The following is a 12,137-nucleotide window of genomic DNA, read 5'->3' on the forward strand; positions in this document are numbered from 1 at the left end:
GACAATCAGATAAGTCATCTGCGTATAATTCATTGAAAAATTCATTGCCATCACGATCTGCCATGGTTGCAATTTTTACAGAACTAAAATTGTTATAAAAACCTGAATATCTAGAAAAATAATTTTTTTTTATAATAAAAGGGACACGTCTAAACACGATGAACAAAGCTTGTGCAGTATTCTATATTGAACTCGATTTCATAAATTGAAATAGCTAATGCAGGGCAAACACGAGTCAACTCATGACCGGTCAACAATGTTTGGGAATGCGAACACGAGTTAACTCGTGACTGATCAACAATGTGTTAAGACATTTATTTATGCTGCACATACGTCTTCATTTTCGGAAGAAAAATTGTGAATAAATGAGAATAAAAGTAATCGAATTTTAGGTATACTGTTTTAAATGCAAAAGAATTGATATAATATATATAACAAAAAGTAACAAATAATGCGTATCAAATAATCGTCTACAGCCTTTTAAGAAAAATCTCAAAGATAGAAACTACCGTAATATATATGTTGTTTTACCCGAATTTCATTTTAACGATCATCGATAGTGGTAGAAACGGTGGTGATAGTAGCGGTGGCCATGGCGGCAGTGGTGGCGGCGGTGGCGGTGGCGGTACGTGTCGTTTAGGAACGTTAGGGATAAAGTTAGTGGGGACATTGCTCTTGCCGTTGATCGTTGGGTGATTGGGCGCCGTTTGCGCGGCACGTACGTATATATGTATACATATACGTTTGTTCCGCTTGTCGAACCCGACGTTCGATCTCCCCATGGATACGTTCCCGATTGATTCAATTGTTCGTTTTGCAGTGTTCTCGGGCGTTTGACGACCGGTAACGCGCGGTTTATTGTGCTTATGAAACGACATGTCGAAATTAAAGGTGACCGACACACCGACGCATGAAAATTCATCCTACTTTCGGTGCGCGAACAGCATCGAAACAACATTCCGGTGTGCTAGCTGGAACTGAGTTTTGCTCTGATGTGCGAAGATAAACAGTATGTCCATCGAGAAGGAAAGACGAAGGAAATTATTCGACAGCGTCTTTCGTACGGTCCCGTCGGCTACAGCGGGATGGTTTGTTCTTTTGCTCGGTATAACTATTGGATTTTGCGAAGCGGGTCAAACAGGTGCGTTTCATGCATTTACTAATTTTTTCTCTTACATTTTCCTTTCACGTTTTTACGTTTCGGGGGTGGTGTTCTGCGGTAACATAGGCGTTCGCCATCAAGAATGGATTCGGTCTACCCCTTGCGAACCGCAATGGACTTTCCGTATGTTGCGCTTCGAACGAAATATACGCGAAACGAAATGTAACAATCGAGAACAGATAATCGACGCGGTATCGAGATTTATTTGTTTGGTAATCGCTAAATTCATAACTCCGTTACCAATGAAATCAGCATACAAACTTATAGATATGTTGCATGGAACAAAAAAAAAGGTAGTCGAAGAAAACTTGACTCGTTGCCTTAGTCATTGTTAAATGTGATCCTTGCGACAATGTTTAATGTGTTCTCAAGGGTCCGAAATGGATCGATGACGATATGTCTGGGCGCTTTTCAAAACGGTTAGATACTAGACACCCTATCGACCGTTTGGCACAACGGCGCCGGGCATGCGCGACTCAATGAACGTGGATTCGTAAGATTATTCGCATGAATGACGAGCGAGACTTGTTTTGATAAACATATGCGGTAGCATTTAATAAAGCAATTCTATGCATTGGTTTCCTTTTTAGTTTATATTGCCTAAGCGCGCGCATGTTGAAAATACAGATGTAATGATGGCAATAGTTATTGGTATGATTGTTGGCTGACGTACGCGTGCAAAATTTATAACAGAAACAAATTTTATAATATTAACATAGAAACAAAGCCAGTGCAAAATAATGAAACCTTTTTTCATAATTTCGATTCCAATATGGGATACATGAGCGAAAAGATTATGAACTTCCAGATACGGATGGACTCCAGCAGAGTTGCAAACTCGAAGGTCTGCATCCGCTCTTGATCGTTACTTACAAAAACGTAACGGTATCGGTGCGTATCGTAATTTGAAAAGAAAAGAAGCAGAGTGTCAGTATATCTGTAAAAACATCGATCTGCCTTCAGGTGGATAGAATAACAGTACCACACGAGGAACGAGTGACCGTTCGGTGCAGGGAACTTGGTAAATACAAACTGATCGGCGATTCCCTGCTACATTGTCGCAATGCTAGCTGGAACGGAACAGTACCTTCCTGCGTTCCTACAACAGCGATTGCGAATTATACCGGTGAGTAACTCGAGAGGCAGTTTCTTTTTGAAGATCGATCTGTTTGATTAACACGATCGACGTCCGCCTGATTCACTAACAAGGGAACATACCGAAGTGATACATGCCGATTTTGATTAAACTTTGGGAAAAGGTAGTTTTTGGAAAAATATTTGATACATATTCATCTCTATTAGTTCTCTTTCACATTTGATGAGTGTAAACAGTCTCCAAATTTTTGGGTGTAAAAATCATATTTGGTAGAATATCTCGGACACTGCACTGTCTCTAATTATTGACTTGTTCACATCTAAGACTTTAGTATTACAAAAAATACCAAAACTTTAAAATAATAATAACAATTTTTACGATGCTAAGCTAAAAATTCTATTTTATGCATTAACATTTAAATGAAAAACCAACAAAAATAGTGGAATATTTTAATAGACGTCTCATACAAATATAGATATTGAAACTCGGTTACAGCAGCTGGATTTCTTATTAAAAACACAATTTGAATTGTACTTCTAACTCTAATGGTTTTCGAAAATTTGGCCAAATATAGTTTTGACCAACAAGTTTGGGGGTTGTTTGTTTTAAATGCGAACGAAGGCCGATAAAAAGAACGTGTCAAATATCTTTTTAAGAAACCACTTTTCCAAAGTTTTATTAAAATTAGCGTGTATCACTTCGGTATATTCTCTTGTAAGAATCAAGTTCTCCTGATGGAGACGAGGCCGATACTTGTGTTTAGTTATTCTCCTCTGATGACTGTTCGAGGAGAAACAGAGGACGTACCACCTACAATCGTGTTCGGGCTCCCAGCTGGTTCAGCAGCCGTAGAACCGTCCGGTACCCTCGCGGTCTTTCCAGGAAGCATTCTTCACTTGGAGTGCCTTTTCGCTAGAAAACTTGGTAACCCGGAATGGACCTGGACCTCTACATTTCGCCAGTACTTAACTGGTGAGTAGTTCCTAGCGTTCGATATTGTGAGATCGAGGTTCGCAACCGGAAACTCAATCGTAAACTCGAGTTTATGTTTTAATGAACGAGATTCAGAACCTATGAAAGCGCGGTAGTTACTGCCAATATGCATAGTTGAATGCCTCGTTTTTTTCAATAATAGACCGTTTGAAAAACACAATGTCGATCACGTAGAAATTGCATGGGAAAACCAACGAACGTTGCGTTGTAGCGGTTTCCATTCGCTGCAGGATGGGCGATCGCAGCTCGCGAAAGGGACTGGAAGTACCGGCTATCGATATATTATGCGAAAGCTCAAGATTCTGGTACGTACACGTGTTCCACACCCCGCGGATTGTCCAACTCCATCCGTGTTCACGTTGTTGGTAAGTGATCGAGTTTCACAGCTGTTTTTTTTTTCTTCGAGGAAAGATAAATAAACACGATGGTTAACGGAAAGATACATTTTTGCACACCGATTTGCAGATGTTCAATGCCCGGTCCTGAGCTTACCGGAACCACCGCTGTTTGGGAAAATCGAAGGTGCGCGGATGGGACACGGTGCAGTGTTCGAATGCCCCATTGGATACAGACTAGAAGGTGCCCCAGGCATAACGTGTCAATACAATGGTAAGAAATTCACTAATAATGTCCTGACTTCTTGCTATGATACCATTACCGTTGTTAGGCAAATGGTCCGCTGACATGCCACGATGCACGCTGATTGAGTGTCCGCCTTTGGACGCGCTCAACGACTCTCGGTTGCAACTTATCGAGTACAATAATAGTTTCGGCGGCAGGGCATTGTTCACTTGCATGTGGGGCCACAAACTCGTGGGATCTGATGCTATAAATTGCGAGGAGGATGGCTCGTGGAGTGGAGATGTACCGATTTGTACCGGTAATTAACTACACTTTTATTGCGTATTCTGTTCTATTGCATATAATTCTGTGTCTTTGATCGTTAACGAGGAACAATCATTCTGTAGTAATTACCTGCCCATCACCATCGATACCGAAAAGCGGTCGTATCATTGAGCAAAGTCACCGTCACAATTCTGGCAGGAAACAGCATCGTGGTCGAATACACAAAGTCGGTGCTCTCGTCAGATATGCCTGTTTACCAGGCCATCAACTTATCGGTGAGGCATCCATAATATGCACTGAAAATGGGACGTGGTCCCACACGTCACCAATTTGTAAGTTTCATCTTTTGTTACTACGTTCCTCTTGCGGACTGATGTGTGTACACTAGACATTTCGTATTGATTTCCAGGCAAGGTGAGATGTCCTTATCCAGGCGATCCACCGCACGGACGAATCGCACCCCTCAAGTTTTGGTACAAACCTGGTGATAATATACAGGTAATGTTATACTTTGAAATGTCAGTGCTAGTCTTCTGATATATTTAATTAATCAGTTACTATTTTTCCCAGGTGACCTGCTCACCAGGATACGTAACACCGCTGGAACCCGTTAGGAGACCAACTTGTAGGGAAAACGGCATATGGAGCGCTCCGCCGCCTCCTTGTAGATCGTACAAAGATGTTTAATTGGATAAAGTCGATCAATTTATTTTCATGATGAGAAATATTTCATACATACACGCTCGAAATTGGCGCTACACGTTTTGTTGTGCGGTATTGCCATCTGCCTACGCGCAATCTAGCCTCGTCGATCGTAAAGTCAATCGTTATTCTTCGGATAAGACACGTATGTTGTATCGAATCCGCAAGATATAATACATATCAACCATATGGTCTCTGACTTTCTTAACATCGTTCAGCGCGTTTTCTTTTATCATCTTTCCGTTTGGTACCGAAATTTCATTAGCGGAAAAGATGTCGGACAAAATTGGTGCACGATATTTGCTTTGCAAATATAACCACCTGATACGATATTTTCTTAGCGAAATGTCGTTGTTTGATCGTCTGTGAACTGGTGACAATTAGCGACAAAACTGTCTCGTTTAGAATTACCTTTTCCTTTCGCTTTATTTTTGTTTTGAGTAACAAGTAGACGATAGGAAAACGAATTAGTTTTGTCGCCGCTACACGCGTCGTCTCGTATGTCACCATATGCGTAAAGAACGAAACTAATACATTTGTTTCGTATGAAAATAGTCGAAGAATGAGCTTAATAAACAAAGAACAAAAGGCGGGTAAATGGCGGTGCATGTGCGCGTGTGTATGTGACAGACAAAGAGAAAGATAGAGAAGAAAGGAAGAAAGAGCGCGCGAGAGAGCCAGAGGTGCGCTTACACCTCCGTATAAATGCAATAAGTGAATGCGATACGCATAGGTTATTTGATGACTGTTTCTAACCTTTAGAAGCACGTAGGTTTTCGCGACTTTCTCCTTATACATGATATATACATCTTTGTATGTAAAATAAAGTTGAGTTATTCTCTAAGAATATTAGTTTTTAAATACATTAATAAAATATTTTGGTTGCGCCATTTCCAGGCTCAGTTTTATATCGTATTAAATTGTAATATAAATCATTCGGTATCAAGAAAATGTTCACCAGACGCATCGAAATCTACAAAGACAGTAGGTGGTCCACAAAAGATAAACTTGAACAATATCGTGGAATTTTGAAATTATACGGTTAGTAATTATGACATAAAACCTTAATAGTGATGATCTTTACAATCAATTTCTATTTATCTCGATGTACTATCCTCTGACCGTAAAGGTCGCGAAAAAAAGTTGCGACTGCAAGATGCCGCAAAGTTGAAGAAAAAAATTTCATGGCAATTGAATACCTTTCGAGAAGATGTAAAAAAATACCAAGACCTCGTCAGTGATTCCAAAACTCAAGCGTATAAAGTGCTTCATGGTCACAAAGATTTGCAGTTGAAATGCCTTGGTCATGAAGTAGAGGTTTGTTTCACAATTCAAACTTTAAGGACTAAATGTACAGTTGATTCGATTTACAGCACACCTGTTCAACTATCTATGAGGATAACAATCTAAGGCGACGTCGGCTGGATAAACTTCGTTACCAGAAAAAGAACAAAATGAAGCTTTGCTTTGAGTTGCAGGTGATGTTCATAATACATACAGTAGAATATCGCTTGTCCAATATGTTCGAAACCAGAACATCATTAATTTAAAAACGTCAATTCCGAGTTAAAAAATATATTTTGAGGGTATAGAAATATACAGAAGAATGTAACGTATTATTTGTAGATAATTTTGACTAACAGTTTGAGTGTTTTGGCATCAGGCTAATTGGCGCTGTTCAGAGCTCAGTTAATACCACATAACTTTAATAGCATAAGGATTTCAAAACGGAACTTTGAGATTCTGTCATAAAATATGCCATTACTGCCCAACAATTGGTTTGAGCCAAATTTTCCATATTACTATATAGCAAAGTGGCAAGAATCATCTATTCTCTTTGGTTTTTACAATAAATAAATTCCTCTCACACTATATAGAGTAAAGTTTCTTGAACAATTCTGTTTGCTTAGTTAATTTTGATGCCAACTTTTATGCTAATTATGTGATAATTAATGGTTTTTGGTGACCGCCTTGTGCATATGCGGTAGATTTAGTTCGAGTGTCTATAGCTGTGCGGCGATAGTGTTCCGATACTCGCGGGAAAGTATCTTTTGAAAAATTAAATAACTCACGAACCAGTAGCTCAAATTTATATCATTATTGTTCTTACATTACCTGTAATGATGCTATGCATCAGTCCTATAGTATGTAATATATAGTATGTATGAATAGTCAATTGAATTGGTAAGTGAGTCTTTTAGGGTTTTCCAGAAATATAGAGAAAAGGTAAAGACATTTCTGTACCCACAGAATATCGTTTCAGCCCGTCAGCTCCGAGCTGGTGCTACGAGGAGTGAAACTATCGTCAATTTTACGTACTTCAATTTTTTGAGGCTTTCAAATTGTTCGAAAGTACAACATTCTAGTTTTTAACTAAAATTATATTTGAATGGACGTATGATGCAGTTGGCTCACGCAACATTATCCGAAACGTATAAGGAAGAACAAGACATGACATGGACTCACACGGAAAGTGTACAACAACAGCTAATAGCCCGGTATCAATTGGCTGTAGCGAAGCAAAACGCAGCAAGAGCAATAAATTTAACGTACAGTTGTATGCTTGAAATCTTAAAACAGGTATTATTACCTTCGTTAAGGACATTTTTACAGTAATTAGAGAACACCTGTTTCAAGTAGGACACAGTGCGACACGACGCCGTATTAGATATATTAAAACAAGATCAACGAAGGCAATGCAAGCTGATAGTTAGGGCAACAATAATGGGGCAACTAGCGCTCGAAGAAGCTGCTGACATTGAAGAGAAATGCAAAATTCTTGCGAGAAAAGTTTGGAGCAATATGAAGGAACGGGAACGCACTTTAATACTTGTTCGCAGCCAAGTTGAAGATTTATGGTCATATGCGCAATCCTTGATACGAACCGAGGTAAGCGGCGATGATAGCCGAACATGAACGGAAGAATACCTAAACGAGAGAAAATCATGAATTACAAACAACGCAGTTATTTTTATTCCAATATCCACTTGGTTAAAAATCACAGTATCTGTTGTGTGTGTCATGAAAGAGTGAAACAATGTTCACCATGGATGTTGGGCGAGCTTCGATGACTGCAAACGGAGCATTGGAGAAGCAGATTAAATCCCTGGAAGCAATCTTTCAGAAAGTTCAAGAATCGCTGTTGGTGCGATCCTATCGAGAGTTACTATCAAGGTACCAGGGCTAACAGCAGTTGCTAGATACGTATAATATTGATAATATTTATCATAGGCTTGAAGATCAAATGAAACAACGACAGCGTTTGCTTGAACAATTCAACCATAATGTGAAAGAACGTGCTTTACTGTTGACTCAAAAGAATGAAGCTTTAGCTAATCTTTCCAAAATTGAGCATGCTACCGTCGCTCATGTGGAAGTGTAAGTGACCTGTACAATTACTATTCAACAAGTGCATTTTTTGGTGCAGGAGGAAGTTATGGTAGATTCTTGTTTTTATAATGTATTTACAAATATCTATAGGCTTAACATTCTGATGGTTATTACTGTTTCGAATGCAACTTTTTCGAGTATCTAATATTCTAATCATAGTGGATGATATTGTTCGTCTACAGATATAATGTAGACAGAGACGCTTTACTAGGCCAAATCGCGATGCAAAAACAGCGACAAATCGAACAAAGAAAGGTAAGAAAAGATCGTGGCGAGTTGTTAATGGACATACGAGCAGCGTTACAAAATATGGTAGCTATGCTTGTCTGTGTGAGAAAAGGAGCTGTTAGAGGAGCACCGAAGAAACAAGTTGAGAAGTCGTCGAAAGAAGACAAGGATATAGACACAGAAGATCTGGAATCGGTTTTGCCAGCAATGGAAAAAGTTGAAACGGAGGGTAAAGGTTTACAATTTCCGTGTTTAAATAAAAATCTTGCATCATATATTTGCTTTCCAGGTTTAACTTTGCTATCTACCGTGAGTCGAAAAGTAGGAGCACTGTTTGGAATGAGTAACTTTGAATTTGATAAGGATAGAGACGACAGGGCAAAAGATTTGTATCAAACTTATGTTTCAAACTATAATTCGAAACTGAAATTTAAAACCGACCAAGCAGAAACTACAGGTTGATTTCAATGATTAAACGAAGTAGATTTTTTTATTTTGAAATGGTATTTAATAAATTAAATTTGCAGGTTTCATCGTTGAACATGAAGCAATCGATTCTACGGTATTAACAAGAGCTGATATCAAACTAAGAAGTAGACAAACTGTTGAAGTTTATACACGACTAGAATAATTAAATTCACGCATTGATTTTTGAATAGTATTTGCCAACAATTTATTTACAAAAGCCTATTGACAAAGAGAAGATTATTACTTCATATCGTTGACTCGCCCCCAACCGAGACGTTCCTTTTTTATTGCTAGTTTTAACCATGAAGGTACACTATGCTCGATAGGTATAGCATTTGGATACTTCAAAGGTGGTTTTGGTTCTCTAAAAGGATGAACATTTTTCAACTTTCTCAATAGAAAATGCTTCATAGTTTCTTTGCGATCCCTGTAATGATCTAAATAAAGATTGAATGGTTCTTTCAATGGGAACCATTTCTGTGGTTTGACATATGATTTTGGGAAGTTGTACTCAAATATCGGTTCCTTCGCATCTATGAAAAAAGAATTATGGTGGGTCTTAGATTCGTTTGTAAACAACTGTGATTTAAATTAATCAAAGAAATTTCATTAAATATACTCACCTAACGACGAATGATAAAATTCTGTTACTGTATGATCCCAATCACTCTGGAAAAATGCTAAACCAGCAGGTGTAAGATTGTCTTGATGCTTTCGATAAAATTTTAATGTATTCCAATTGCGTTCTTCCAACTGTAAACTATATAAATAAAATGTAAATTATGGTGTGCATCAAGTATCAAATATGTTGTAAATTTTTCTTAAAAATTCATTATTTACCATGGCTGAGCCTTTTTATATTTTGCATACTCTAAACGCTTATTTTGCTTGTAAAGGACAAATATGTAACGATAATATCCAATTCCTCTTGATGGAATGGGTTTCATGTAATCCAATATTTGTTCTCCCTGTTCCACTTTATTTCCAGGAATGTTTCCCCTGCAATTATCATTAGAACCATCAGGACTCTATTGTAAATTAACTACAACTGTTTATATCGATATCATTTATTATATACTTACAAAAACCAATGGCAATACTCGTTCTTTGAATTCTGCAAGTTGCCATCAGGTGTACTCATAATCAAGGTCCACAGAGTGTCTTCGTTCGCCGAATAACTAACACTTGGGGATTCGTGTGCTTCATTAGGTTTTATAACATTACCCGTGTAAACTCTGACAAATGTATCATCTTTAATTTTATAGCTTATCTCTAAGGGTACAACAGGTTTGAAATATGCATCTCCGAATAAATCTTGGAAAATACCGTAATGCTCTCCAAGTCTATATATGGAATTAGGAGCAATTGTTTTGGTCCATATCTCTTTTACTATGTCCATATCGACAAATACTATAGAAAATAAAAATAATTTTGTCATTTTAGATTCAACAATGAAAAACCTAGGGAAAAAGTTCGACTTACACAATTTATTTCTTGCTTGCTTCTCTATTTCCGGATCTGTTCCGACAGATTTTTTCTCAGCCAGCCAAGTTTGTATTACATCTTTCGGCACTCTCGGAACGGAGAAACCAATATCTACTTTAAATGTTATTGATGGGTCCGTTTGGTTAAGTACTGAAAGAAAAATTATTAGAATATAATTTATATAGCGATTATCATGTTGTATTTTTCTTACTCGCAAGGCGTTGTTCTAAGTTCCGAGCAATAGTCGGCGGTTTTCCTCGTAAATGATGTCCATATCGAAATTGTATGATACAAGTTTTCAAAGGCGGAGGAAAATCATTTGAAAAAATTCGGAACAACCTCGTTGCCATAGTTTAATAATTTTAAACGAATGTAACAAAATATAAACACATAATCACTAATACTTTTTGTGATAAAATATCATACAATATCTACTTATAATGTCAGATTTTAATGAAAAGGTTGGATGTATCGACAACTGTAGTACACAAATGAACTATGTACAGTAATGGGTTCTACTTTTGCGTACTTTTCGTGCTCCTTAAGCTGGCTCGCACATCCCTACCATTTTACTGCACATCTAGCTTTGCGCAAGTACTTTAGAAAGAGAACGAGATATGATGGAGAGGAACAGAATGATATTCATCAGATTCTATGCGTGGTGTGCACATAGGTCGGAAACCTAGCTTGGCTTACTTTGCCGTATTTGACTATTTCAAACTCACTATTTCTGCGCATTCATTCGATTGGCGCGCAATCTTGGACACGTGTCGTGAAATTCAAATTCAAGTAAATAAAATCTGTCGCGTCCAGTGTATTTGCGAAGACTGTTCAACGTACTTTGACATAAATATGTTCTCAATGTTTTCACAAATCAACGTTACTGATAATTTTTTAATACTTATGAAATGAATTGTGTATTATTTTTATTTTGCTTTAATGAGTTATTATATTCATTGATAAGATTCACACCTACTACTTTTATATTCTTTATTGTTACTAATCCACTTTTATATGTTTCATCGCTTAGTCGTTAGTTTAAAAAATTCAACATAATGGCCTCTTAGATGTCCTTCGGATCCCTGACAAAATAATATTCTTTAAATATAAATATATCTATCTATCTTAATTATTTGTGAACCTATGAAAACAAATTCTCAGATAAAAGTTATATTGTTTGATAAAAAACAAATATAACGTCGAAAAAAAAATTTTGTTCGCAATCAATTGTTCAAATTTCAAAATCATAATTTGTTTTTTATCGAAATCATATATTTTTGTTCATATTCTTATATGATTCAAATATTCCTATTCAACACGTATGATTTAAAAAAGTATTTATTATGAGATTGTTAAACTAATAAATAAATTATTCCTCTTTTTGCATATACATGTTCTTTTTATGAAGATTAATTATGAATTGAAAAAAATATTGATATATCGTTGACGTGTGGTTTATTAAAATGTTAGTTATTAAAGTGTTAATTAATTCTGGTGTTATTCTGATTCTCTTTCCAGTGTTATGTCACAGCAACCTCCACGTGGTGAGACTTGAGCAGTCGATGTAATTTTCGATTTCCAATCACTTGTAGATTGGAAGAAACTTCGATTGTTGCATAACGAATTCGAAATCGATAATTATATTTATAATTATTGCGGGGTCTATTTAAATAGACTCCGCAAATACGTTTCCGAGAATCCAATGAGATAACAGATTTTATTATTTGAAGCTTTTTTAAAAATCGAATTTCGTGCCGCGTGCCTCAG

General features: G+C 37.1%; 3 protein-coding genes across 5 annotated transcripts; 2 read left to right on the forward strand and 1 right to left on the reverse strand.

The window, feature by feature from the left end:
• The first annotated feature begins 590 nt into the window (after positions 1-590).
• On the forward strand, positions 591-5,646 carry Hig (locomotion-related protein hikaru genki). Of its 2 annotated transcripts, none has more exons than XM_078187955.1 (11): positions 591-718; positions 821-1,141; positions 1,971-2,053; positions 2,126-2,288; positions 3,048-3,230; positions 3,482-3,616; positions 3,717-3,860; positions 3,919-4,131; positions 4,220-4,429; positions 4,507-4,595; positions 4,668-5,646. In XM_078187955.1, the coding sequence occupies exons 2-11, from the start codon at positions 1,012-1,014 to the stop codon at positions 4,782-4,784; spliced, it is 1,467 nt and encodes a 488-aa protein (XP_078044081.1). In that variant the 5' UTR covers positions 591-718; positions 821-1,011; the 3' UTR covers positions 4,785-5,646. The 2 variants fall into 2 exon arrangements, with proteins under 2 accessions (XP_078044081.1, XP_078044082.1); XM_078187956.1 differs by having other exon boundaries at positions 593-718; positions 3,057-3,230.
• Positions 5,431-9,377, forward strand: LOC144473765 (uncharacterized). Of its 2 annotated transcripts, none has more exons than XM_078187953.1 (11): positions 5,431-5,567; positions 5,697-5,840; positions 5,929-6,116; positions 6,173-6,277; positions 7,206-7,379; positions 7,440-7,688; positions 7,828-7,973; positions 8,031-8,177; positions 8,372-8,646; positions 8,707-8,874; positions 8,945-9,377. In XM_078187953.1, the coding sequence occupies exons 2-11, from the start codon at positions 5,750-5,752 to the stop codon at positions 9,046-9,048; spliced, it is 1,647 nt and encodes a 548-aa protein (XP_078044079.1). In that variant the 5' UTR covers positions 5,431-5,567; positions 5,697-5,749; the 3' UTR covers positions 9,049-9,377. The 2 variants fall into 2 exon arrangements, with proteins under 2 accessions (XP_078044079.1, XP_078044078.1); XM_078187952.1 differs by having other exon boundaries at positions 5,520-5,612.
• Positions 9,066-10,938, reverse strand: Mrpl38 (mitochondrial ribosomal protein L38). The gene is made up of 6 exons (XM_078187957.1): positions 10,582-10,938; positions 10,368-10,520; positions 9,968-10,295; positions 9,726-9,884; positions 9,509-9,645; positions 9,066-9,418 (listed from the first exon to the last, which is right to left on the reverse strand). Exons 1-6 carry the CDS (start codon positions 10,718-10,720, stop codon positions 9,126-9,128), a joined length of 1,209 nt encoding a protein of 402 aa, XP_078044083.1. The 5' UTR covers positions 10,721-10,938; the 3' UTR covers positions 9,066-9,125.
• Positions 10,939-12,137: the final 1,199 nt, after the last annotated feature.

The sequence above is a fragment of the Augochlora pura genome, chromosome 7 (assembly GCF_028453695.1).
Source record: "Augochlora pura isolate Apur16 chromosome 7, APUR_v2.2.1, whole genome shotgun sequence".
Lineage (NCBI taxonomy): Eukaryota > Metazoa > Arthropoda > Insecta > Hymenoptera > Halictidae > Augochlora > Augochlora pura.